Source organism: Phyllostomus discolor, chromosome 10 (assembly GCF_004126475.2).
Source record: "Phyllostomus discolor isolate MPI-MPIP mPhyDis1 chromosome 10, mPhyDis1.pri.v3, whole genome shotgun sequence".
NCBI lineage: Eukaryota > Metazoa > Chordata > Mammalia > Chiroptera > Phyllostomidae > Phyllostomus > Phyllostomus discolor.
Window position 1 is genome coordinate 84,355,568 of NC_040912.2, and position 27,411 is coordinate 84,382,978.

Consider the following 27,411-nt stretch of genomic DNA (forward strand, 5'->3'; position numbering starts at 1 on the left):
CGGGGCCAGGAGGCCAAGGGCTTTGCCGCAGCCCTCCCAGAGGGAGACGCTCCCTCAGGCCCCAGCCAGGCCGCTGGCTGTGAGGGCAGAGGAGCAGGGGGCCTGGGAGGCAGCAGGTTTCCACAAAGAGCTGGAACGTGGCTCTAACACATCCCGGGACCCCTTTCTCCTTCCTTCTCAAACGCCCTCCGGGACCGCTGGAGCCTCGCCTGGGACCACAGGGTCTCCGAGCTTCTCACAGCTCACAAACCCACAAAGACCGGAGCCCGCTGGTTAGCATGAATGAGATGTGAGGACCACCCGGGCAATTAGAAGAGCCACATCCGGGGACCCAGGCTGAATTCCAGGGCCAGGTGCCCCCCCCCCCGCCCCCACTGGGGGTGCAGGAGTGGGTGGCATCATTAGTCCCCGTGGCTTCCTTCCTGACTGCTGGAAGTTCTCGGCATCCAGGACAGAGGCTCCTTAGAGGAAGGGGCTAAACAAGCACAGAGACGCCCAGTAGGACTCCCCCACTTGGATGCAAACCCGAACACTCAGAACCTGGTCATTAAACCCATTTTCACTGATATGAAAAAGGACCTAGCTGCGGACTGGGGGGGCTACCTCACAGACAAAGCCGTGGGGCCCCTGCTCCCGTCTGTTGCACAGCCTGAGCCGGGACCCCCCTCTGTCCCCCAGGGGAAGGGGGCGGGGCCTCCGGGAGCTCACCTCCTCCAGGGGCAGCTCCCTGAGCAGCGGCAGCGAGCTGGTGAGCAGCCCGATGAGGAAGGGCGTCGGCGAGCACACGATGTCCACCATGGCGGGCGGCAGCACGGGGATGTAGGTGTGCTGCCAGGTGAAGGGGTAGGTGATGGCCACCATCGCGTGGCAGCACTTGGACAGCGTGCTGCAGCGGGAGAGAAGGGGGCGCCGCGTCAGGGAGGGCCCGGAGGGGGGCGCTCGCTCGCCACCTGCCACCCGCCACCCCAAAGGCATGCTGGTGAGAAAGTGCATCACGCGTGAACTGGGAGTGTCCTGTAACCGAGCCCTGACACGGGTTACTCCTGGCACACACAGCCTCCGTGAGGCTCTGGGACGTGGCCAGAGGGACAAACTTCACGCCCGAGCTAACTTTCCCAAGTGAGTCTGCGTATGTGCGAGTCCCATCCTCGGACGGCGTGTACGAAATCCTTCTTCCCACACCCCCTTCTAAGCCACACCCAGAGGGACCAGGGCCTGTCTTCTCATGGACACTCACTTACCTACTGACGATGAGCTATATTCTTTGTTTTTAAAGGTTTTATTTTCTTATCTTCAGAGAGAGGGGAAGGGAGGGAGACAAAGAAGGAGAGAACACTGACCGGTTGCCTCTCACACGCCCCCAACTAGGGATCTGGCCCACAACCCAGACAAGCGCCCTGCCCAGGGATCGAACCAGCAGCCTTCTGCTTCGGGGCCAAAGACGCGCTGTATTCTTTTTTTTTTTTTTTTTAATATTTTATTTATTTATTTTTAGGGAGGGAAGGGAGGGAGAGAGAGAGAGAGAGAGAGAGAGAGAGAGAAACATCAATGTGCGGTTGCTGGGGGTTATGGCCTGCAACCCAGGAATGTACCCTGGCTGGGAATCGAACCTGGGACACTTTGGTTCCCAGCCCGCGCTTAACCCACTGAGCTATGCCAGCCAGGTGACGCGCTGTATTCTAACAGGAGCCTTTTTCTTTGCTCTCGTCCCCACATTCCCGCAGCCGAGCTGTCCACCTCACTGCGGTCAGGGAAAACCGGGAATCCCCGGGTTTTCACAGGGCGGCGCGCGCTGCCAACAACTCCGTCTTGTGAAAGTGAAACTCACGTCCCATTACCCCCGGCCCAGAATTCAAACCTAGAGAATTACCAACATAGAGGAAATAATGGGAGCCTCTTTCTTTTTAAAAATGCTTACGTTATATACGTATTTTCTGAGACTGTTTCTTTTTCTCTCTCAATTACAGGAGCCCTCCTAAAGAATAATGACCGTATTGTGGCGTTGTGTTGGCAAGCACCCAGCCTTCCTAATCACTCCCCACACCCCTTTGCACCTGCCTCCCGGTTCCGCTCTGTTTACTCAGTGCAGGGGGGATTATTCGGGATTATCGCCGGGAACGTCCCTCCCACTGCAGCCGGACAGGAGGACTGGCTTCCTCCGCCGCCTGCAGCCTCGCGGCCCCGCCCCACAGCCTGCGAGCCCGCGCACCGCAGCTCCGCCCTCCTCTCACTCCTATAGGCTGTTCTGGAAGCGGGAGGAGGGCGTGCAATGGAAGAACAAAGTTCAAGTGCGGATCCCGGGTAGTCTCCCGAGGGTGTGCTGTGTCCGCTACCCCGCGGCCATCAGGGTACTTGCCGGGACACCTCCCAGCCCCTGCCCTGGCTCTCAGCCCGGCTCTGCTCAGGGAAAGCTGCGGGGAAGCTGCGCTCGGACACGCGCCCGCCCGCCCCTGTCCTGGGTCCCCGCGAGGTCGGGCGGCTGTGCTCGCGTTGCCAGGAAACTTTCCCAAGCCCACTGACACAGCCACTTAGGGCTGGCGTGCCCCGGGAGAAAAGAGGTGACTACAGCACACTGGCTAGCAAGTGAAGGCAGCAGCCAGCGAAAGACAAGCGTGGTGCGACCCCCACTTTCACGGCGGGACCTGGCTGGAGGTGGGGAGCAGGAGTGAGGTTGCCCGGGGCGGGGGAAGGGGGTAGGGGGTTAATGGGTCCACAGTTTCAGTCTGAGATGAAGAAAAGGCGCAAGAAATGGACATTGGCAATGGCTGCAAACACTGCAAATGTACTGAACGCCACTGAATCGTATGCTTAGAAATGATTAATACGGTAAATCTCTTGTCATGTATACGAAAGAGTCACTAAGCTGCCAAGCGAGATCCTCTGAGTGCAGCGCCCCCTGCCTGAAACACCCTGAAACAGACATTAGCCCTCTCTGCCATCCCACCCACATGTGGGGGCCCCTAGACCTAAGAAGAGGAACGCAGAATCTGTCTATGGACCAGCGTGAGTCTCCTCACTTTCCTGTCCCCTCTCTGTGCGAACAGTCCTCCTCATGATGTCACCACCCGGAGTCAGGAAACGCTGCGTGGGAGCACAGCACCCAGCCCCCGTCTTTTCTTTCACACGGTCACCTCCAACATGAGAAAGACGCTGCCCCAATATTTTTTCGTTCTGATCACTGTAACACCTTCTTTATTAGCCGAGTAGAGAGTGAGACAGAGAAATTGAGTGAGGACTTACATCAGGGAGAGCAATGATATTAATGACTCAGTCACCAGCGTGGGGTGAAGTGACTTCCATCTTCCAAGGATCTCTCTGAACTGAAACATTTTTCCCCCTGGAAAGCACCACTTTCTCCCAGATTAGTGACACTTTCGGTGGATTGCTTGGCATCTGTGTTTAATTCCCCTGACCTACAGATAACGGGATGTGTAGCATTTACTTCGTTTTCTGACTTGGGAACTTGTCCGAGCTCCCGTGGGGCCAGCGCCCCACGCTCCTCTGCTCTTGCCGCCGGGGGGCCTGCCTTAGAAAGCGAGGAGGTTAAAATACAACCGAGAAGGGCAGTGTCTGGAGCAGTCTTTTCCCGGCTACAGTTTGCAGCCCATTTTAGAGAGCCCTAAAGTAATTTTAGTGGGTTATATAAGCGCTAAAGCCAACAACAAAAAGAACAGGATAGAAGTAAAGAGTCTCCTGCATTTCTCTCCATGGTACACGACGCTGTGTGCACCTGTGTGCTGCACACGCTGGGCCTGAGTGTGAGCAGGGCCTGTCGTCGGAGATGGCGGTAACAGGGTCTGAAGCCAGTGATGGGGAGCAGCGAAAGGGGGGGGTGAAGGTTGAGTTGGAAGTTTGACATGTCGTATGTTTTACGGGGATGTTGGCTTTCATTTCCAAGGGACTGGAGGGAGTCCCTTAAAAGACCTTGAGAAAGAATTCCCTGAGTGAAGGAGTATTTTCTATTGGACCATCTCTTTCCACAGCACGTATGTTATATACGTTCCTAAGTGTTGCTTGGAGAAGGAAGAGGGCCATGCGACTGTCTAAACAGCAGCTGTCACCTGTGGCCCACCTCACCAGCCCTTGAAACTTTCACTCTAATCGATTCGCTAAGAGAACAAAAGTGCAGAACTCGCAGTTAAGAGTCCTTTACATCTCTGACTTGTGGTTTGAGCACTTTCGATTTCAGGGAAGGCACAGAATCACAGACTGGTTGGTCTGGAGCATCTTAGAGACAGCGTGCATCTTTCGATTGTATAGCTGAAGAACCCGAGGCCAGAACAGGGGCGAGTCCCCTGTGAGTTCCGGCGGGGGCAGGGCGGGGGAAGAACCCTGCCGGGGCGGGAGCAGGTGAAAGATGCAGAGAGAGGAGTGGAGCCAGAGGAGGCGCAGCCAGAGCCTGTGCATTCTTATCAGTCGCCGCCACAGAAAAATAAATCTGTCTAAGTTTTTTCCTGGCTCAAAGAAAAGGCCTCCTGCCCTTGTGCTTTCTTGTGGCCTCATCCCTAGAAGGAGAAAGTGTGACCAGCTGCTCCCTTCTCTCTGCTGCGACAGCCCTCAGTGTCTCCTGGTTGAAGCCCTCTGCTGCTGCCCTGCTGAGCTGGGCGGGGCCCCAGAGGGCGCTGGGGAGGTCCCCAGAGGGCGGCGGGAGGCCCGGGTGCAGCTGCAGTGAGTGTGAACCAACTGGATGATGAAGGCGGTTGGAACCAGTTTTTAAAAAAACAGTGAGCAACACCAGGGGCATAGGGTGGGTGAATACATATTACAGAAAGAAAAAATTCATTCAGGTAACTGGAACACTGAGCTAAAGGACAACTGTACTCAATTGTTTACGAGGACAAATAATGATGACTCAACTGGGTAACCCGCTGGCCAGGTCGGTTGGTGCTGCCATTATTGATGACTTGTCCTAAGGAGTGGTTGTGGTCTGTTTGTTTTTTAGGTAGCCCGGCCCTGCTGGGGCGGGGTCGGAGTGTCTGTACACCCGGCTCTGGCTCCAGGGGGCGGGGCGCCGGGACCAGGACCCTCCGCGGCCCACGCCGAGGGGCGGCTCATTCCCCCTGCTCTCCAGTACCCACTAGTATTCTGTGAAACAGCAGAAGGAAAGGTCAGATTCTGCAAATAATCAGCTAGTGGCAGCCTTGTCCCTAAAACAAGTGGTGGAGGAGAAAAGAGGGACTATTTTAACTGTAGCTGAAGTGTTTTCTCAGTCCTTGCGGTGAATGGTAACAAAACGTTATTCCCTCACTTGTGAGAGCGAGGAGCCTTGGGTGGGGCGGAGGCCACCGCTAAGACCGGTGGTCTCCTGGGGATGTGCTGAGAACAGTCTCCCGTTCTGGGGGTGCTCGGGGTGGCTCTCCAAGCACGCCTGTGGCTCAGCTGCACTGAGCATCTGCTGGGGGGAGGGGAGGTAGTGTTGCTGGGAGAAGGCTCAGGAAGGGAGCCCGGCAGCCGGCTGGCATTACAGCGGGGGTGGAGGAAAGGGACGCAGGAAACGAGGCTGGGATCGATTTGTACAGAAGTGGGGGAGGGAGACAAGATGCGACAGTGGTTGTCCGGCTGGGACGCAGGGTTAAAAGCTGGGCCCAGGTGAGGAGGGTCGTGTCCCACAGTGCTTTGCTGCTTGGTGGGGATCCCTGAGGCCTGAGGCAGGCATGCGAAGACATGGGGTGCACTTGGGAGCCCTGAAGTTCTCCCGTGGAAGACGCTTCGGTTCCGGTGCTGCCCGGTCCCTGTGCCACACACGTGGGGTTGCGGTGCTCCCAGCCTTCCGGCTCCCCTCGGAGCCAGTGAGACTCGAGCAGAGCGCCCCCTCTCGGATGCCACCAGAAGAGAAAAACAGCTTCCTGAGCGAGGCAGACACCCCGGGAGCCTGAAGGCGGCGCCCACCGGTATGGTTTAGCGTTCCCAGCAAAGCGTCTCTCCCACCAGGAACGGAAGGGACAGGCAGGCTCCCGTCTGGCCTGGTGCCTGGTGAGACCGAGTGGGAGGTGGGTGTCACCAGGCAGTGGCTGCCGTATGGCCATTACTGTTCTTCCAAACCCTGAAGGAACGTGTCACCGAGTGTAAAAAGAACACAGGCTGGGTCTCAAGAAAACTGCAGGATTTCAGGTAAAGCTCTTAACTTCTCCAGGCCTCAGGTTCCTCTTCCGCAAAATAGGGGCAGTGGACTAGATCACTTCTGATATCTGCCCAGCTTTAACTTCGACCAACCACGAATCGGTGAGAGAGAAAGCCGGGAGCAGGAACTAGCTGGAGCTGGAGAGAACCAAGGCTTGTCGTCGGCAGGTATTCCCAGGGCTCACGAGCAGAGCCAGGTCCAGGGAGTGGCCCCCATGAGGCCGAGGCCTGGAGCCAGCTGAGGAAGGGGGGGGGGGCGGCTGGCTCAGGGGGAGCTGGAATCGGCGTCCAGCCCAAGGCTGGAGTGGAGGCCGTAGCTGGCCGGCTACGCTGTTCTCCACACGCTGCTCCAAGTGTTACGTTCTTCGTGTTCGCAGCCAAAAGTAGGTGGTTAATACTTAGTATGTAACCAGGCTGATGCTATTGTGTTATCAAAATTGCATTTTTTGTAGGGCTTTGCCGAACCGAATGCACGGGGTGGACAAAAGTAGGCCGACAGTTGCTCGTGTGGAAAAAAGCGCGGAGGTTGTTACTGCAACAGCTTGAACTGTTTTGCAGCCTCGCTGCTGTAAACCTACTTTTGCCCACCCCTGTATGCAGCCCTGTCAGCCTCTGAGGACCCCCGAGGTGGTATTCTGGGCACCGGGCCACCAAGATGGCAGCTGCTCCCACTCTCAGGTCGGCCTCGGGAGAAGCACCTGCCCGGGGAGGGTGTGCCGCCACCCCAGCCCTCTTCGGAGCCGGCGAGCACTGCGGGGTACCGTGGACTCTGGACGGGACACGGACCCACTGCAGCTGACAGACACTGATCAGAAGTGAACCGCGAGGACAAGGGTGCCCAGCTACGCACGCACTCGTGTGTGTGGTGACCCACGCGTTAAAGCCAGGGTTCAAACCCCTGCCACGGGCCAAGACACAGGCTAGTGACGAGGACTCGTCACTAGCTAGCAGCCTGTCCCTCAGCGTCTAGCGTTAACTACAACAGGACAGAAAGTAAATTTCCTGAATACTCAAGACTCGGTCACCACTCTGTCTCTGGAGCAGGCCTTTCCCTCCCACCCCCTGTCCTCCCCCCCCCCCCTCCGCCCCGGCTGTCACCTTTACCCTCCAAGCCTCTCCTGTGCTGCAAGGGCCCTCCCTCGGCCTGTGTAACTCCTCTCCCGAGCCCACGCGGCCCGGCTGGCTCACTTCTCCTACCTCCATGTGACTTTCTAAATGAACTTTCCCTTGATTTTTTTTTTAAAGCAACAAACCAAAAACCTCTGTCCCACCTAAAACTTTTGCACAAATGTGTTCACGTGCAGCTATGACTTTATTCTTCAGCCTTGTCTACAGATGTAACCAGAACTCTGGGAACGGAAATACATTAAAAAACAAAATGTTTGTCATCAGGGAAATGAAGAAAGGGGCACAGGGGAAATGTCTATTTGGGTTGTCATGACGACAGAACCAGCCACCACCACCACCACCACCACATGCCTTCGTTTCCATCTGTCAGACTTTGGCTTGACAGAGCGTAAGAGACACTCAGCGTCCACCCTAAAGCTGAGACGGAGCAGAGATGCTGGGCTAGGTCTGACGGAGTTCTGGCTCCACTCACAACCCTTCTGCAACTCCTGCAGCATCTGCCACACCCGCCGCTGTTTCCTCTTTACGGGGGGCAGACCCACCGACAGCAACGAGTGAATGAACTGTGTGGTGGGGAGGGTGCTGGTGGCAGCGACTGTAGGCCTGAAGCAGGCCGACGTCCACCCTGGGGTGTCCCTGGGCCACTCCCCGCGCGCCTGGCGTGCCCTGCTCTCTTGCACCGCTCTGTGGTATTGACATCAGAAGAAGGAGGTGCTGTGCTTCCCCTGCTGGCTGCAGGGGCCAGAGGTCGGTGCAGGTGCCACGGGTGGGGACCCGGCCAGGGTGACAGGGTCCACAGCACCAGCTCCGGCTCAGGCGGGAGGCTTTCTTCATCCACTTTTTGGTCAGGCAACTGGCGGCCAGCCGCTGCCTCCCAAGCCGTTCATCACGGCCTGGCCAGAGAACCCGTGGCTTCCCACAGCTATCTTCCCATGGGCCGGAGGCAGCCGGTGCTGGCCGAGCCCTCTGGGAGGAGCACTGTTAGGTGGAGCGGGCTGGCCGAGGGAGGTGGGTTCTGGCTGGCCTGCTCTGGAACCTCAGACGCACAGTGCTCTTCGGTGGAGCCTCTTGCTCTTTCTAAATCATTAGCTAAGCCGCTGTCTTACAGGTGGGCCAGACTCCCCAGGCTGGCTGCTTCACCTGTCGGGGCGGGGCACGATGGAGGGTCGCAGAGACCCCAAAAAGAAGGCTGGCCAAGGCCCTGGAAGCACGAGGTGAAAGCTGCAGGAGGGGGTGGAGAAGGCGCCCGACTCCTGAGCACAGCCCGGGGAGAGCCCTGGGGAGGCCACGTGTGTCTGGGGACCCCGGGAGAGAGGGTCCACGACAGACACGGGGAGGAGGGCGTGGAGGGTGCACGCTGTGTCCTCCGCGCCCCCCAGCTCGGGGGCGCCCGAGACCAGACGCACTGCCTGGCAGGCGGCAGTGCAGGGACATGCTGTCCAGGCGACTTTCTTTAAAATCCTCACCGGTGGACGTGCTTATTGATTTCAGAGAGGGAAGAAGGGAAGGAGAGAGGGAGAGAAACATGGATCGGTCGGTTGCCTCTTGTACCTGCCCCAGCTGGGGACCAAACCCGAAACACAATTATGTGCCCTGACCAGGAATCGAACGCACGACCCATTCACAGGACAATGTTCCAACCCACTGAGCCACTCCAGGCAGGTCCCAGATGGCTCCCAGTGCACCCAATTCAGCCCGGGAAAGTGAGCTCGGAGGGTCTTTTGTCTAACGCCCTTCCTGCTGCTCAGAATCACATGGCATTCGCGCCGAGGGGCCCCACAGGGGCTGTGAGGCCCACGTTCCCGTTTCACAGCTGGGCGGGTGAGACGGCCGTCCCCTGGGACAGGCTGGGAAGCATGGGAATCTTGGGGGGCGAGTCCTGGGTCAGACAGCAGGGGCAGGGCACTCAACAGGCTGTGGGCCGGGGCGTCTGGGAGGACAGGCGCTAAGGAGCTTAGCCCTGGAAGGCCCAGAGCAAGGCCCACGGAGTTGGAGAGTTTCAGAGCTGGGAGGCACTTTGGGGGTCGCCAAGACCCACCTGTCTCGCTGGGGCCCTGGGGAGAAAAGCACGGTGTCTTGGCTTTCTTAGGATACAAATCTGGCCCAACTGCCAAGCACTAAGGAGATCCTCGTGGTGCTTTTTAAAAAAGCATGGCATATTAAAAGCATTTTAATATTTGCATGATGCTTCATGCGTGTATTTCTGCAGGCAGACAGCCCTTGACCCCACCCAGTTCCTCCTCTTCTCCACCCCAGCTCCCCCACTAACCACTTCCTCTGGCAAAGCAACTTAACCTCCGTGCTTCTGAGCTTCCGAGCTTCCTACAGTAGAGCCTGCCTGTCGGCCGAGTTGTGAGAGCTCAGCCACCTGCCAGCGGTCCCTGTGCCTGGTCCCGCCCCTCAGGCCCCTCCTGCTGTGTTTTCTCCTCCTCTGGGCTCAGGGCTCGGTGGGGCTTTGCCTGTGTACCTTCCCGCCTCTGCAGGTCTGCTTGGAACCGGTGTTGGGGGGGAGATAATTTACTGGGCAGGAGAGGGAACACTGAGCCACCTGTCCCAGGACAAGCACGGGCTGCCTCTGGGGACGACGAGACACTGGGGCCCTAGCCAGTCTGAGCTCTGAGGGGCCTGGGCACACACCAGCCGGTGTTTCAGAACCGAGGGTGCTTGGGGTCCCTTCCCTACTGCAGGAAGGAGGCCCCTGGGTGACAAGAGATGAGCATGCACGCCTGAGAGCGTGAAGGGTCTAAAGATGTAACGCAGGTACATGTGCACACGCAACAAACACCAGCATAACCCGCACTCCGGCTGCCTCCTCCTCCCCTACAAACACCCTGGCGGCCCACCTCTGGCAGCTGCCGCAAGAACGAACACCGCGGGGGCGCTACTGCTCGGCGCTCACCCGTGGCTGCAGCCGGAACTTCACCGCCTCGTGTCTGGAAAGGGTACATCTCTGATGGGAGGGTCCGGGCACCATGCAGGTGGGTGAGGAGAGAAACTCCAAAGTCCCTCCGGTCAGAGCACAGGGTGACGACTGTCCCTCCACGGAGCTGCCCCAGAGCCCGGCAGGAGCCGGTCACAGCGACAGGGTCCCTCCAGCTTCTGTCGTCCCTCAGTACAGCAGCCCTGGGGGCTGGGCCACTCCAGGGTCCAGCATGACAGCCACCCAGAGGTCTGCCCAGGGACAGGGTGGAGGTGGCCAAGCCCCCTCCCACCCGTCTTTGTCCTAAGCACTTCCAGGTGTCCTGGTGCCCCGACACCTCCCCTCCGATGCCCGCCGGGGATGCATTTGTCTCTGACCAGGATCCCTCCCTCCCTGCTCTCCTCCTCTCTAGAGGAAGCCTGCTGGGGCCAGGCCTCGTGGTCCCCGCCTGGGCGGCTTCTCTCCAGCCAGCTCTTCTCCTCAGACGCCTTCTCAGGCCCACCCCTCCTGGAGCCTAACCTCTTTAACCCAGTAGCCTGCCCCCATCTCGGCCCCTGGTGGCCACAGGTTTACTCCCTAGGCCTCCCCTGCTTGCCTAGGCCTTACTGAGATCGCCCCTTCCCCTCCCCAAAATCAAGCCGGAAGATGGGGGGCTGCCGGAGAACACAGACAGGGCTGGGTGCTGGCGAAACCCGACCCCGGTCACTGAAGGGTTACTGCTCATCCGTGGCTTCCGGGCTCCCACCTTGAGAACTCCCTGGTCTGAGTTCCCCAGGGCCCCCCGCTTGGAGAGCTGCCCAGCACCCAGCACCAGCTGCAGCCTCCGAGAAGGGGCTGCCTGCCCCGCCCCCCCGCCCCATAGCTGACTGACAAGAGAGCTGGGAGCACAGTAACCACCACACTGGACGTGTCGAGAGCCAGCGGGGGGACGTGAGGGGAGAGGGCTGTGGAGAGGCAAGGTGACCAGATGGCTGGGGGCGGGGGCTGGAGTCTGTCTCCTACCCCTGTTCCCCCCTCCCCCCCCCCCCCGTGTGCTCCACATTCACATGCTTGGTCCTTCCCGTTCCTTCCCTCTCCTTCTTCTTCCTCCCTTGTGTTTTCCAGAGTTGAGAGGCATATTTCCTCTCTAAACCACGGTTCCTCGATTTTTGTGTTTCTGGCAGAGGAGCTGCTCTCCAGATGGACTTCTCAGCGGGCCCCACCCACGTCTGCTCGGCTGGCCCTTCCCGGGCTGGGCCCCGCGTCTCGGCCCTTCTGCAGCTGCAGCCACCACTCACGCTTCCGTGCCTCGGCCCCAAGGCACAGAGGCTCCGGCTCAGGGTGATGCACATGCCGGGGATTCAGTCTTCTCAGAAGCTCAGGACTAGCCCAGATCCCTGCCTGCATCTCCTGGACTTTCCCTGGTTTGGGCCTGGGCCCGGGCCAACCCCCAAGTGTGCGGTTAGGGCCTGGGGGGTCCTACTGGGCAGCGAGTCCGTGAGGTTCTGGGACCGATCTGAACACGGACGGCGGGGACGCTTCGGGATGCACCTGTGCTCTCCAGCGCGGCCCTCGGCCCTTCCACAAACCCCGCCGCCACCTCTGCCGGCGGCTCCCTTCCCACCCGCTCTCCTCTCTGCTCAGCCTCCCACGTCCGCGCCCTGGAGGGGCAGCTCCTTCAGGCCGACTGTCTCAAGCTCAGGAGGAAGGCGGCTGCTCTGGGAGCGAGTGCCCTCCTCAGTCTCCAGCACGACGCACCACTACCGCTCGTGCGCCGGGCTGCACAGCTCTGGGTGGTCTCCCAGTGTACCAAGAGCTCCCTGAAGGTCTTTCCCCCCTGCTCCCAGAACACAGTGGGTGCCCAGCACAGAGCAGGGGGATGAAGACACCACACACCAGATACCAGAGCAGGCCGACACCGGGCAGGTGTGGCGGAGCAGTGCAGGCCTGCTTCGGCTCACGGCACCCGGGCGCTTCGGAACCCGCAGTCTCCGCCGCCCAGTGACTCCCCCGTCGCCCCCGAGGAGCTTCCTCTGCACCCCAAGCCGTTGGCTGCCTCCCGACCTCCGACGGCCCAACACGGCCCGTCAGCCACGCGCACTAGCAGCTGTCGCCGCGGTAGGTACCTGAGCTTGTCCGCGATGAAGATGACCCTCCTCTCCAGGAGCAGGGAGGCAAACACGCAGAGCAGGTGGCGGACGCTGAGAGAAGAGAAGAGGCACTCGAAGTCCACGTGCTCGAGCCGCGAGTCCAGCGGGCGGCACAGCTCGATCGCCTGCCGGGAAGGGAGCTGCGGTGAGGGCCCCGCCCGCTCAGCCAGGCCTCTCCCGCACCGGTCCGGTCATCCTCTGCAGGGGCGCCCACTGGCAGGGGCAAAGGGGAGGGACCGGGGAGAGAGAGAACCAGGGAGACCGGGGAGGCCATCTGGAGGGGAGCACGGGCCTCGCGCCCAACAGTGAGACTGGGCACAGCGTGGGAGGAGGTGGGAGGGGGCGGTGGCAGCCGTGGCCCTCGGCCCCGGACGGTGGGAGGCTCTCCTGGCAACGACGTGTCTGTGCCCCCACAGAATCCCACGACTGGGGATGAGGCGCTGTCCCTCAGCACCCCACAGCCAGCGCCTGTCCCGGCGGGAAGGGGCCCTGCCAGAGCGGATCCCAGGCAGGAGCCCCTGCAGACCGCAGCAGCACTCCGCAGACTCGCCTCCTCCAGGAGACCTCTCCGGACAGACCGCCCACCCCCAGCCCCCGCCAGGTGGTGTCTTCCCGCCTGGAAGCTGAGACTGTGTGTCTTTTCATTCTGCACTCACCGTGGTGGCCCTGAACTCACCTGCGGTCAGTCCTCACATGCACGGTTTCCCCCTGTGAGCAGCCACCTTTCCCTCTCAGCACAAGTGCCGCGGCGCGGCGGGCCCACTAGTGCTAAGGCCCTGTGGCCGAGCTGCCTCTGTGGGCGTGGCTGTCCAGCCTCGGGGAGGGGGCTCCTCCCTGTGCTGGGAGCCTGGGTTGTTCCAGAGTGCCTCAGGCCTAGCCTCACCCGTCCCCGTCTCCGCAGGCGACCTGCTTTTCCAGGGCCTTTGGAGCTAGAGACCCAAGTCTGCGAGGGATGTGCCTTCCGAGGTCCCCAGAGCCACACACGCGGAACAGGGAGAATGCGGACGAGCTCCGGCACCAAGCGTCAGCCCCACCGGGGACAGGGGCACACTTCGAAGCCCAGGGTGAATACCAAATGCCTGAGCGCGCTTCCCCTGAAAATAATCTGCTTCACGTGATACAATGACAGAGGTGATGCAGACCTAAAACTAAGTAGGTTCGTGCACGATTCATGAATGCAGTGGGCTGCCGTGAGAAGCCAAGGACGCTCAAGTGCAGGTCCCTGACCTTCGGGGCCAACATCACTCGAAGAAACACGCGTGTGGCCGAGGCATTGATCTGGGGGCTGCTCTCGGGGCCGGAGCCCTGGGCTGGAGGCACTGGGCTTCGGGGGTGGGGGGTTTATGACAGCTGCAGAGCAAGAGGGCACCACCGGAGGTGACCGTCCACCCGAAGCCGGCCCCTCAGACTGCTGGGCCCTGGCCGTCTGCCCCAGGACAGGGACGGAACCTGACCGCTCACCTCCGTTCCTGTTCCGGGCAGGAAGTTCTTGACGACGATTGTTTTGCCCAGAGCTGGGAACGGGGCCTCCATGACGCTCCTCATGAGGGGCTGCACCAGCGCGGGGGAGATGCGTCGGCGCTTCTCCACCTCGTCCAAGATCTGCGAGGGCAGAAGAGCAGCTCAGCTGCCCTGCAGTCAGGGCACCACGCCGGGGCTCTGCTCCTGGTGCAGGGGGCCCGCCCTGGGGGCTGGGGGATTGCGGGGACGCCCACGCCCTCCTCGCCCTGTGTTCCTACCCCTACTCCCTCCCCTCTGTGGCGGCTCCCTCTGCCATGGGGCTGTGCGGCCCTCCCACTAAAGGGGCGAAGTGTCGTTCCTCGCCTCCCCTGACTCTGGGTTTGGCCGTGTGAGTTACCGGGCATGCTCGGCAGGAGCAACATACGAATATGCTAAAAGCCACGGAACTGTATGTTTTAAATCGGTAAATTATGTAATATAATCAGTTATAGTACAATAAAACTGTTACCAAAAAACCCAATGCAAGATGCTCCACAATCTAGTTGTAAATCAAAGAGCTTAAATGAAAGTGCCATTTACGGGGGGTCAGAGGGCGGAAGCAGAGGGTGAAGGGGGATAAAGGTGATGGGGGGAGACCCAACCTGGGGTGGTGAACACACAGCACAACATACAGGTGACGTGTTATAGAATCGCACACCTGAAACCTGCATAATTCTATTAACCAATGTCACCCCAATAAATTCAACAAAATTAAAAGACATCACTTCAACTATGCCTTAATAAAACTGGAAATAAAAAAGAAAAATGCCGTTTATGATAATATTACACGTACCTATCGAATCCTTGAAATATGGCTACTCTGATTTGAGATGTGTTCCAAGTATAAAATACTCAGCGGATTTCAGAACACAAAATTAAGAATGTAAAATATCGATGACTTTTCATATTGATTACAGGATAAAATGATACTGTTTTCGAAATGCTGGGTTAAATAAAATTTATTATTAAAATAGGAAACATAGTGTGGCAGTTCCTTAAAACATTAAACACAGAATTATCATACAATGCAGCGATTCCACCTCTGGGTGTGAACCCAGAAGAGCTGAAAGCTGAGACTCAAACACGCGTGTCCGCTCTCGGTCACGGCAGCATAGTTTGTGGCAGCTCAAGGGTGGAGACCACCCAAATGTCCGCCAGCTGATAAGCGGATAAACAAAGTGCGGTGCACACATACTGTGGAGTATTATCAGACTTAAACAGTTAAGACTTTTGCTCTGGCTGCTGTGGCTCAGTGGACTGAGTGCCGGCCTGCGAACCAGAGGGTCGATGGTTTGATTCCCACTCAGGGCACCTGCTGGGTTGTGGGCCAGGTCCCCAGGTGATGTTTCTCTCCCTCTCTTTCTCCTTCACTTCCCCTCTCTCTAAAAATAGATAAGTAAGATCTTAAAAAACGAGTTAAGGAATTTCCACGCATGTTCTGTCTAACAGGGATGAAGCTGAGGACACGTGCTAAGTGAAATAAGCCAGTCACGAAAGGATGGAGACTGTAAGATCCCACTGACACCAGATGCTGGAGTAGTCAGACGCCCAGGGACAGAGCAGCGTGGCAGCTGCCAGGGCCTGTGGGGGCAGGTAGGAATGGAGAGAGTTCAGTGGGCCCCGAGCGTCAGTCTGGGGGGACCAACCACGTTCTGGAGGCGGGTGGGGGTGGTGACTGCAGAACAGGGTGAACAAACTTAGTGTACTTCAACTGTGCACTTCGAAATGGTCAGAGTGTAAGTTTTATGTTACATCTTAGCATTATAGAAAGGAAATAATGTGACACAAATTTGAAAGAATTTTATAGGGAGGGGAGCCATTCAGGGGAAGAACATCTAAATAAAGGATGCGTAGGGAATGATAATGAAAAATGTCAAGGAGCACGGGCCAGGGGGATGCAGGGGCTGGCCTTCGTGTTTCTGCCTGCCCTCCTGTGCCCCACCCCGCAGTCGCAGCTAGGAGGGGGGCACGCCGGGCCGGCCCGCTGACGGAGCAGGGGACAGACGCGTGGCCCAGACCTGGACGTGCAGCCCTGCACAGGGAGCAGCCAGCCCGGACCTCAGCCTGCAGCTACTCGCGCTCACGAGTGAGCCCGGGGAGGTCAGAGGAGCCACGCCCCAGCTGACCGGCACGTCTGCAGAATGGATGGATGGCTCTTGCTCTCAGCCACGGCGGTTTGCCACACGGCGTCCCTGTGGCAACATTGAATGGGGCACCTTTCTTCCGAGACTGAGAGGGGTGCTTCCTGCATGCGACTCCCTTCTGCATGCACCCAGGGGCTGTCTGCCCTTTCGGTCATCCTTGCCTCTCACCTGGAAGCCGCCTGAGTTCTAGGAATCAGTTTGCCAAAACCCTGTTTCTGGTTCTGTCCTGAGTGTCTGCTGTGTGGTCTCTGGCAAGTCCCGACAGGACACGCTTGTGATGCCCCCGGCCACAAAGCTGAGAGAGATCCCAGGGCCGGCACGTCCACCCGCTCCGCGTGCCCCGCACAGGACGTCGCGCTGAGGCCCCTGCGGGTGCCCAGGCGGCCCCTGGAGCCGGGCCCACCCACAGGAGCTGGTTTCCTTCCAGCCTCCCTGAGCATTCTCACGGCAGCAAAGGCCGTGACCTGTAGCCTTATCTCCACCTTGGACCCAGCCTACGTGAGGCTCTCGCGTGAGCAGCAGTGCACACCTGTGCTGGAACCCGTCAGGGACCGGCCTCAGAGCAGCAGGACGGCCGCCAGTGGAGTGGAGTGGTGGCGGGACCACGCCCCAGATCCCACCAACACTACCAGCGATCTCAAACAGGCTGGCCCAGAAGCACAAGCTCCAGCCCGGCAGGAGGTCGTGCGGTGCCAGTCTAGTTCAGGCTTCCTCTGAGTGCCGGTGGGGGTGGGCGGGGGTCTGGGAATGCTGTGAGGAAGAGCTGCCTTGCATCTGGGGCAGTGGATGCAGGGCTTCGACCCCCCGAAGGAAAGCTCAGACTGAAGTAGATGTCTGAGAAGGGTTTTAAGTAAGTTCGTGCTTCAGATACTCGTGTCTGGGTGGGATGGGAAACAAATGTTGGACTGTATCTCGTTTTTGAGATCAGCGTCACGTAGCACAATAATGACCTCCTACACAATCCAAAACACTGGGGTGCATGGGCCAACTCAATACAGCAGTTCCTGTGTCTTGATGGATCGGCTTGTTTTCCCACAAAGACCAAATTATATGAAGATTTCAATAGACGTAGAGCACTATTACGGTAATAAATCTCACACACGTGCAACACAGATACACACAACACGCACATACACAGATGCATATCCATCCACCCCCCGCATCCCTCCATCTCAGTGGTTTTTTGTCCAGCAAAAGCTACCATGACAAAAGACTTTCTTCTTAGAAGAAGAAAAGTAAAACCTCTGGGATATCCTAGAAGTCCTCTGCCTCTCCCAACCTCACCTACGGTTCCTTTGACTCCCTCCTCCCCAGTTTCCTTCATCTGTTACTTCCTGTCCCCGTGCTGAGAGAACAGGGAAGGCCACGAGGGGAGGAGGAGGAGGAGGACGTGGGAAGGAAGGCAGGGCAGAATCAGAGAATAAAACACTCCTCGGAAGCTGGGGAGTTTCCCGAGTCCTCCTGGGCCCTGCCTCCTGCCTCCGAGGCCCAAACCCTCACCTTTGAAAAGAGGCTGAAGCATCCCAGGCGGCTCACGATGCAGTACACTTCGGGGAGACGCTTCCCTTTGCCTCCAGGCTGTTTTGGAGAGAAACACGGGAAATCCTGAGTGCCACGGGTCTCAGGGAAAGAACCCAAGCGTCTCTGAAAGCCTACAGTGCATCAGGTGTTTTCCTGTACCACACACTGTGGGACACCCCGGTGGGGCAAGGAGTCGTCAATACCCCACTCTACAGGTGGGAAGCACTTCTGGTCACACAGTAGGTATCTTTTTACCTTGTGGAAGGAACCAAATCAAGGGTGTTGTACACACAGTGGGTGCTCAATATGACCTAGGCAGCCATAAGTAAAAAGGCATAATTTGCTTACCCAAGTCACTGTGGCTCCTTTTTAAGGAGTTACCTTGGCACTGTATACGTATCATACCACTAATTCCCAAGGACAGACATTTCTGAAAGTCCCTTCTGGAAACTGACTTATAAGCCAATTTTCAAACCAAAAAGAAAATCAATTTCAATACTTCAAATTAATTTTATCAACAGAAATTATGATCCTACTTAACTTTCTCAAGTATTATCCACATTTTTATTCGCTAATTAATCCAACAAATATTTATTGAACAACTACTATGTGCCATATTTTATTCTTAACTCTAAATTACATTAGCCCACTTCTAAGACCAAACTCATACTTAGTAGAAAATCGTTTGTCATTACTGAATATTTTCAAAAGGACGGGCCTCAAAAGACACGCTTTCCAGTGTTGCGGCATGGTCAGGGCCTGGGACCGGGTTCTAACTCTCAAAGGTGGCTGCTCCGAGGGAGACCCGCCACTGGAGTGTTTGAGTCGTGTGAGCGGCAAAACCAGCCTTCCCCTGCCCTCGGCCACCGTCAGGGATGTCCGCGCCGAGGTGTGCTCAGCACGCGTGCTTAGGAGGGACTTTTGGTTTAAGAGAAGGTCTCTGGTGGGGAAACGCTAGAGAGAGCAGTTTCTTTCCCAAGGACACAGAGATGCCGTTCCCGTCTGTCAGTGCGACCCAGGCGAACCCCACCCTCACTGCGTGGTCCCAAGGACCCTGGTTAACCTGCCACCCAGGCACCCCGCACGGGCACCGCACGGCCGGCTGAGAAGCACGCGTACTGACCAGCAGTCTCCGGCAGTAGCCAAACCGCCTGGCCCCGTCTTCTCCCGTGAGGACAAATGAGAACGTTTCACTGTGACGGGGAAAACAGAAGCATGTGACACAGCAAAGCAAAACAAAGGCACATCACGGTGAGCAACCACAACATTCCGAGGAGGCTGGCTGTCCCTGAGGGCTGCTCCCCGCCCTGCCCTCCGTCTCTGGGTGGGGACTCTGGCTCCCTCTGGCTTTGGAGTGTCTGGCAGGGACTGAGAGGTCTAGGCTGTTCCTGTGTCCTAAGAGGAAATGGGATTTCTTTTTCACGCTGAGCTCTCATACGATTCTTTCACCTGAGTCTTCCCAGGACAAAACACAGTCATTTGCATACACATCAACTGTGGCTACTGCCCTCAGTGAGCGTGAAGGTGGGGTGGCATCCACTGACCGAGGGGTGCCACGCAGCGGGGGGGGGGGGGGCAGTGGACAAGTGGGACAGGTCAGTGCCCCTCCCCCAACCACGCCTGGGTGCGGCACCCCCAGGGGGTTGTCTGTCCAGAGCCGCCCCGAGGCTGGGCTGTCTTCAGAGACCGCTGGGCCGACTTTGAGGAACACGGCATCCCTCACACGTTTAGGGCACGCACCCTACTGAATTTGGTCAACTGCTGAACACCTGATAGTAAAAATGCCATGTCTAACCACGCGGGCTAAAGCAGAAATGTGAACTTAGTGCAATCCAGGTGACAGCTGCATGGGCTACCGAAGAAATGTTTCGGCAGATCTGGACAAGAACGGGGAATGGGCAAGGTCTCCCTAACTTCTCCCCGACTAAGAATGAGCTCACTGCCCTTCACAAGGTGTGTGCAGCAAGCAAAGGCCCTGACTGAGCGGTGGGCCTGGGAATCTGCGTACTTCGCAAGGCCACTCTCGTCTTTGGGAAACTTTGCACAACACTGGGGAGGGACACCTCCAGGCCCAGGCCCAGGCCCAGGCCCCCCAGGACCCCGTGGGGGGAGGCCTGACTTACGGGGTCTGCCATCTACGCCCCGTCTCTCGCCCTCGCCCTGGTCTCTGTGGGTGCGCAGGGGAGAGGCCGGCACACACCTGGCGAACTGCTCGACGGGAGTCCAGTCCTTGGCATCGGGGAAACAGAACTGGGGGATAGCCTTCAGCTGGTCCTCAGCCTCTCTCACGAACTTGAAAGACCTCTCCAGCTGCCGGGAGAAGGGCGAGAAGGTTGGAGGATAAATCCCAGCATGGGAGAGGGAGGCAGAGGTGGGGCGAGACTCCATCCCCCACCTTCCCCTGCCCACCCCCATTGTGACCACCACCTGGACCCCCTCCTGGCTCAGTCTGCTGAGGCTCCCCCCCCCCCGCCCCCGGGCGGTTCTAACCACAGTCTTCTGGGGGAAGTCAGAAGAAAAAAGGTGTGCTTCGGAGAAATGTTTGCCATGCCTGGCATTCTGGAATCTAACCGTTTTAACTGATAAGGAAAGACCGTCACAGCAACGCTCTCCAAACAGGAGGCTCGTGAATGTGCGAGGCCGAGCCTCAAATCCCGTCTTCAAAGCCCGGGGCCCGGACAAAGCCGCCCTCCCGCAAAGCAGCTGTGCGCTTCTTCGTGAACGCAGCCAGTTACATTACACGGTGCCGTGCAATTCCCCTCCCTTCAGGGCACGTGTGCGTGCATGTGTGTGTGTCAGAACCAGCAGGGAGCCAGACACCCTCCAGCCTGCTGCCCTCCTGTTAGAGACACAGGGTTAAGCAGCCCTGAGATACTGTCCATTCACCGTCACGCAACTGGTATGGGACGGGGGCAAGGAGTAAAATCAGTCTCAGCCTCTAATCTGCCTGTCGTACTCTGATTTATCTGGCAGCAAAGACGGGTACCATCTCACCTAAAAACAAAACAAAGTCCAACCGAAGAGGCTGTACTCAGAGCCACGCGTTTGCTTGCGTCGTGTGCGCACAGGCACCTGTGCTCCCGCAGGGCAGCGCCCTGTTCCGCCCGGGGCGGGGGGGGGGGGGGGGGGAGGCCTGCGTCACAGCCCCGGGCTCGGGCTGACACCGCCGAACCGCACGCCTGGAGATGCTGGAAGGGCAGGTTTTATGTTGTGTGTTCTAGTGCTAAGATTTTAAAAAGCTGTTCTGGGAATAATTTTGGGAAACAAATAAGAATGACTTATGATTAGCCCAGTTTGCTCGTAAACTGGTACACTTATTTATTTGTAACCTCACCCGAGGATATATATTTTTCTCATTGCTTTTAGAGAGAGAGGAAGGGAGGAGAGAGATACATGGATGCCAGAGAGAAGCACTGACTGGTCGCCTCCCATTGCACCCAGACTGGGGTCCTGGGTGTCGTAACCGGGGTCACACATGTCTGGACTGGGGTCACGTGTGTCTGGACCGTGGGTGGCATGTGCCTGTGACCCCAACCAGGGGTCTAACCTCAACTTTCAGTTACAGGACGACGCTCCGACCAGCCGAGCTGCACTGGCCAGGGCTGAGCTGGTGCTTTTAAAACGTCGGGAAGAGTGGTTGGCTTCTGCGATTTTGCTGTTGTCGATAGGTTTCTCCTTATTAAATTTCCTTTGTAAACAGTTAGAAAATAAATTAGGCTAAAGCTACCTTCAGTAGTTTGAAATACCAGGTATTTGAAATGAGTGCAGTCTGAATCTCTGAAGTTAGGAAGTTGTAATCTACGATCTAAATTCTCTCTATAGTATTCCCATGGATTTCTCACTTGGTTTCCCGAGGTCCCCACTGACCTCCACTTCCAACCAGCCTTGCAGACAGTTGCTGAGGCCTGCAGGCCGGCAGTCCTTCTGCCCGCTCCACAGAGGCCGCCGAGGGTCAGAGAGGGGTCGCTGCCGACAGCCCCCAACGGAACCGAGTTCTGAGCTGACGGCTTTCAGCTTTGGACCCGCCTCTAGCATGACTCCCTGCAGACTGGATCAGCGTGACTGCCGCCGCTGCTGCTGTTAATGGCTGAGGCAGCTGCCAATGAACCAAACAGTTTCTACACCACGGACTTAAAGCCGGTCATTAACTGTCCTTTAGTTTTCCATTTTCAGAACAACTGTCACTGTTTCTTTTCTATATAATCATTCCCTCTTCTATCCATGACCCAGGAGATTCCACCTGGTCCTGGAACAGTCTTTAAGTTGATAATTCACTAGGTTGAATAATGACCGCTGCATTCACTAAGCTGATAATGACTGCTGCTAAAGCAGTGATGTTTGGCTGCACTTGGATAACCTTGCAGAGAAGCAAAATCCAGCTGGTACTTGTCGGCAGAGAGGGGCAGTTAATAGCCACAGAGCGGAAGACCCCCAACTACAGAGAAGGGAAAAGGACGGAGCAGTGGCATCTCCCACAGTGGGGACGGCGCCAGAGAACCGGAGGGCAGTCCTCGGGGGGAGGGGTTCCTGTGCCTTCCAGCTGCGACTTGGTGACGTAAATGGTGACTTCCGGGCCAGTTACCGTGTGGAGCAGCCGGCCCCAGATAACACACATGTGCTGCCTACACACACTGTCATCAACATGTGAATTACCAAGCCACACGTGCACATATGTGTTCTTATACACACAAAGGGAGCGGCGCGTGCAGCCCCCTCTCACGAACACGGCCAGTGCCCCGGGTGGCTGGAGAAGCCCAGTCCCCGTGGGCTGCCACAGAGAGAACTGCTCGACGTCAGGCGTTTCATGGAACACAACGACGACTCCTCACACGCAAATATGGAGGACACACCTTGACTACCGCGCCTGTGGGTGGGGCATAAAACTCACGAGACAGACCTAGAAACGAAAAGGAGAACGGGAGAGGAAAGGGTCCTTCTGACGGGGCAGGTGGGCAGAGGCAGAAGACACGAGAGGGCCTGGCATGCGAAGGCCATGTGTGGAATGACCACCGTCACATCGCAGACACACCTGAGGACACCTGGCAGCCAGGTGCGTTTCCAGCTGAGGGAGGTGGGTAACTAGGTCAGGGCACACCCACATAATGGAGCAACCTGTCATTCAAAAGTGATGATTTAGAATTTGTATTAAATATGTTTATAAATAACGAGGTCTATAAAACCAGTATACAAAATATGATACAAAAAATGATACAGTATACTGGGTGGGACAAAGTAGGTTTACAGCTGTGAATTCATAAAACACAGAGTTTATTCTAGTATTATTATTTACTAATTATGGTATTATTTTCCATATAAAAACTGTAAACCTCGCCCCCTGCTGCATCACCGCAGTTCTGCAGGAGAATCAGAGCAGGCAGAAAGACCAGAAGAAAACACAACAAAACGTGAAGTGCCGACCTCGGTGGAACGGGACCCCAGATGGCTTTCCTCATGTATTTGCTGAACAGTCCCTCTTTCATCAGCGACTGTGCAGCTTCCCACCCAGAATCAGTTTTAGTGGGGACGCCCGGGAGTCTGCAGACCCCAGGCTGGAAACCAGCATTCAGTGGTTACGGGGACGATAACCTTTGCCCCCGGAACACCGACGGAGCGCTGCCGTGCGCGCAGCCCTGAGCGTGTCCCGGGGAGGGGCCGGTACACAGGACGACAGTCCGGTCCTTCGGCCTGGTTCTCAGTCATCCTGTGAGTCAGCGCGGGCACGACCAGCAGCCTCCCTCACCAGGGGCAGCCCCCACCCTGAATCCAGGCCTGTGCACAGCAGGGGGTTTCCCTGGAGCGCCCCCAGAGGTGAGCTGGAGGAAGGCGACCACGTGCCAGTTTGGGGGGCTGGTGCCTCTGGCGAGGCTCACTTCTCTGCAGCTTCCACCCCAAGCTCCAGGGACAGGGCTGCACTGCGGTGCGGAGCCACTCTGGGCAGGACAGAGGGCAGGCCGGCCTGGGGGAGGAAGGGAGGGGCAGCTGGACCTGGGGCGCAGCAGACATGGGCGGGGACGGCAAAGGGAGGCCCTGGGGGGCCCAGGCGGGAGCTCCCCACCCCAGGTGCTCTCTGAACCCCTCAGCCCCGGCCTTGTCACCCACTGCCTGCCGAGTCTCTGGGTGCTTACTCGGTGCCCTCCGGCCAGAGCGTGAATTCCTCGAGGGCAGAACACAAGCTTCGCTCATTGCCGAAGCCCCTGGGGCCAAGTGGAGAACAGGCGGAGTGTGACAGGGCCTCAGCCGATTCACACCATCAGAGTGTGGTGGAGACCCCTGCATCCTGTTGTCCGAGCCTCAGAGTAAGACTCAGATTGCTGGCCATGCCACCTGAGGCTCTGTCCAGTGTCCCTTCGTTGTAGGCGCCCCGATGTAACTCACGGTGGAGCCCGCCCACACGGCCACGAGCCCTGCGGCAGAGCACGGGGCTGCTGCCTGTGCACACAGACAGAGGTGGGGCATGCACACACAGGCGACACTCCTCAGGGAGGGCTGACGGGAAAGATGCCCCGGAGCAGGACGGGACGTTGGGTTGATACGGAGATGGGGGTGGGGGGACCAGGGGGTCGATGTGGTCGGCACAGGAGTCCAGTGCCTACTTTTGACCACGCTCTGCGTCCTTGGACCTCACTTCCTGGGACCTCCCAAATTCTCCAGTAGGAGTGTCTTCATCTGACACACCCTAACTGGGACCCGATGTTGACATCCTAAATACCACGTGATCCCCAGACTCCCACGCCTCCCTGAACCCATGTGTCCCTCCACAGCGTTGGCAAGCACGCTGCAGACAGGCCAGTGAGCCAGGACAAGGGGACTAGGGAAACGGAGACAGAGAGCTGAACGAACTGGCCGAGCAACGTGCAGCCAGGTACAGAAGGCCAGTCACCTCCCTGCAGATAACATCCAGGCCTCGGCTGTATATCAGCTCCAGGCCCAGAGAAGCAGAAAAACCAGGTGGGCGAGGACGCCAGGACCAGCTGCAGGGACTGACGACCCCCTGCCCAGACCCTGAAAGAGGGCACCTGGGGAACTGGCGAATGTTCTGCTGAAAATCTCCCCTGAGGCCTCCCCCAGGGTTCCCGCCCGCTCACCAGAGAGAGAGAAGAGAGAAACTCAAGACAAAGGGCCCAGCATGTGCATGGTCCCCCATGGCACGGGGAGCAGCCCGTGCCACTCCCGCCCCCCACTTCTTCCCCCACAGGCTCGTATCTCCTAAACGCTAAGGGTCCCCCTGAGACGACTGGCAATGAGGGGCGCAGTGGGCAGCACAGCCCGTCCCAGGCTGACCCCTGGAACCTGCCCCCCAGGCCCCCCTCTCCTCTGACTTCCCTGAGAGCTGACGCAGCCCAGCCCGGGCTCTCCTGTTGCTTCTCCTGTGCTGAGCCCTTCCTTGTTTCACCGTCCCCAGCTTTAGTAAACACGCCCTCACAGTCAACTGGACTGGAGCTGTGACGTCTCTCCTGCACTGCCAGTGGCCCCAGGCAGACCCACCCAGGGCCAGGCCCCCGTCCGTGACACACTGGCCGGCCGCAGCGGCGCGGTCCGCCCTGTCGTACCTTCAGGGGGAACTGCTGGGTGACCTCCGGCACGTAGGCGGCCCCGGCCTGCTTCTTGTGCAGCGACACCACCACGAAGTACTCGAAGAGCTGCCTCTCCTGGTACTCCACAAGCTCCCGGTCAAGCGACGGGTACCTGGGAGCCTGCTTCAGGCGGGACTTCACGTTGACCAGGCGCTGGCTGTGAGCTGGGCAGCCGGAGAGAGGGGGCAGAGAGAGGGGTGGGGAGGGGCCTGGAAACGACCCGTTCTCTGACGTGCAGTCCCACGGGGCTGTGACAGGCGGGGCAGCTCCCAGCTCAGAGCACCTTTTCCCGCCCTAAAGAAGTGCCTCCGCATTTAACAAATTAGTACCAACTCTTTCTTGGGGATCCTCGCCAAAACTCTGGGGGGAGCCACCCTCGCCAGGCCGCCAGGCTAAGAGGATGCAGCCACCCGGAGCAGCTGTCTGGGTTTGGGGCAGGGCCTGGAGCAACGCCTGCGCCCCTCTGTCAGGTGAGGCGGGGACCCCGACTCCCCTCCTCCCTCCTCTTCCTCATTCTCCATACTGTGGGGTGTGACAAAACCCACACGCTGCAGCTTCTGGAGCCTTTGTAAACATCCTGCGTGACTCAGCCGGCAGAGACCTCACGAACTCAGGGGCCCCCGCCTGCTGTCTGCCAGCCCCCGCTCTGTGCGAGGGCATCGAGCCGCATTGTCCCGGGGCAGGGCCACTGGGTGGAGGTGTCTCACCGCCCACCGGCAGGCCTGACCCACAGCTTTCCTTGGCTTCCCCCCAGGTCTGAGAAGCTGCAGAAAACCCACTGCAGTCTGACCCAAGTCACCACGTGGCGGTCCACGGGGAGAGATCGTGTCACTGATGGCACGTGACAGAAGAGGAACCAGAGGCCCTGAGGCCTTTAGCGAGTCTCTCCAGACCACACGGCCGTTTTCACAGACTCGTGGCCACAGCCCCAGGGTCCGGAGGTGCAGGCCAGCAGGGCTGCACATCATTCAGGTGTGAACCACGCCTGTGACGCCACGGAAATACAGGGGAGGAGCGGGTCCCTGCAGGTGTGGTCACCCGGCTCTCTGGCATGGAACAGGCTCGTTCTCCTTATACCGAGACTGGCCCGCCGCTGAGCACCCTGTGGGCCCCCCAAACCTTCAGATGTTCACATTCATGCCCTACCGACACGCACATGCAAGGCAGCTTGGTCCCGTCCCACACGTGAAGCGGTCAGGGCCGTGCCTGCAGCCTCCCCGTCACCTACACGCTCCCTGCACAGCAGCTGGTCTTACCTTTCAGCTTCTCCTCCGTGTCACTGTCGGACTCGCTATTCTCATCTGTCACTAGACGAGGGAGGGAGGGAGGGAGAGAAGGAAAGAAAAGAAAGAAGTGAATGTGAGTTTTCCTGATGCAGGAACTTTTTATACGAGGTAGCACAAAACCAAGCTCTCTAGTTCAGAAGGGCTGCTTTCTTTTTGTTTACTTAAATGGAATGGACGAGCCATGTCTAACTAAGTGTATTCCCAAATTAATTCGGCTCTGGGTCAGATGGCACCTATATCCAGTTACAGCAGAAGATACTGGCCCCTTGCATGCATGCTGAGCCAAGCGGGTTGCTCCCATGGTGAGGGCAGAGCTGGCTGCCCTGGGCTCACTGGGTGGAGGGACGGGGAGAGAGGAGTCGAGGACGTGCCACCGCGCTGCGCCCCTGCCTGGTGGACTGTCCTGGGGACCCTGGAGACACTTACAAAGCACCAGCTGGGCGAGCCAAGCCGAGGAAGAACCTGCGTTCAGACCCCCAGGAGAGGAGGGACGTGTGGGGTGCTCCTACCTTTCCCCGAGTTGCTCTCCATGGACTGGGACAGCCTCTTCACCCGCTTCTTCCCCCTCCGAGCCTCGTAAATGGCATTGATCCGCATCACCAGCTGCCAGACGCCGAGAGAAGAAACGCCAGTGTTAGCGGCCACCTCCCTGCGGGCAGCAGGGGTCCCTTCGCCCCCCACTCCATGCTCTTCCAGGATGAGGGAGGGCCCCAAGAAGAGGGCAGGGAGGAGACCCTCCCCCAGCACTGATGGAAGCGTGGACGGACACACTGTGGTTCACACACAAAGGGAACATTATTCAGCCCAGAAAGGAGAAGAATTCTGGTTTACAGTCTAACATGAATAAACCTTGAGGACATTGTGCTAAGTGAAATAAGCCAATCACAAAGGAACAAATATTGCATGATCCCACTTATACGAAGTAGGAGCACAGGCAAGTTCGCAGCGACAGGAAGGAGAAGGTGGCCACCGGAGGCGGGGGATGGGGAGTTAGTGAGTCTGAGTCTGGCGGACCCCTGGTTCCAGTCCGGGCGGCCGCGAAGGTCTGGGGCGGGTGCCGGTGATGGTCGCGGGGCAGCGCACTCAATG

At 58.2% G+C, this 27,411-nt stretch overlaps 1 protein-coding gene across 1 annotated transcript in view; it reads right to left on the reverse strand.

Moving 5' to 3' along the window:
* Positions 1–27,411, reverse strand: part of DENND2A (DENN domain containing 2A) — an 88,449-nt gene that overhangs the window by 8,152 nt on the left and 52,886 nt on the right. The window contains 9 exon segments of the mRNA XM_028525654.2: positions 709–886; positions 12,274–12,422; positions 13,759–13,899; positions 17,442–17,519; positions 18,586–18,655; positions 19,663–19,772; positions 25,013–25,200; positions 26,293–26,343; positions 26,832–26,925. Of these exon segments, the coding sequence (XP_028381455.2) occupies positions 709–886; positions 12,274–12,422; positions 13,759–13,899; positions 17,442–17,519; positions 18,586–18,655; positions 19,663–19,772; positions 25,013–25,200; positions 26,293–26,343; positions 26,832–26,925 (1,059 nt within the window).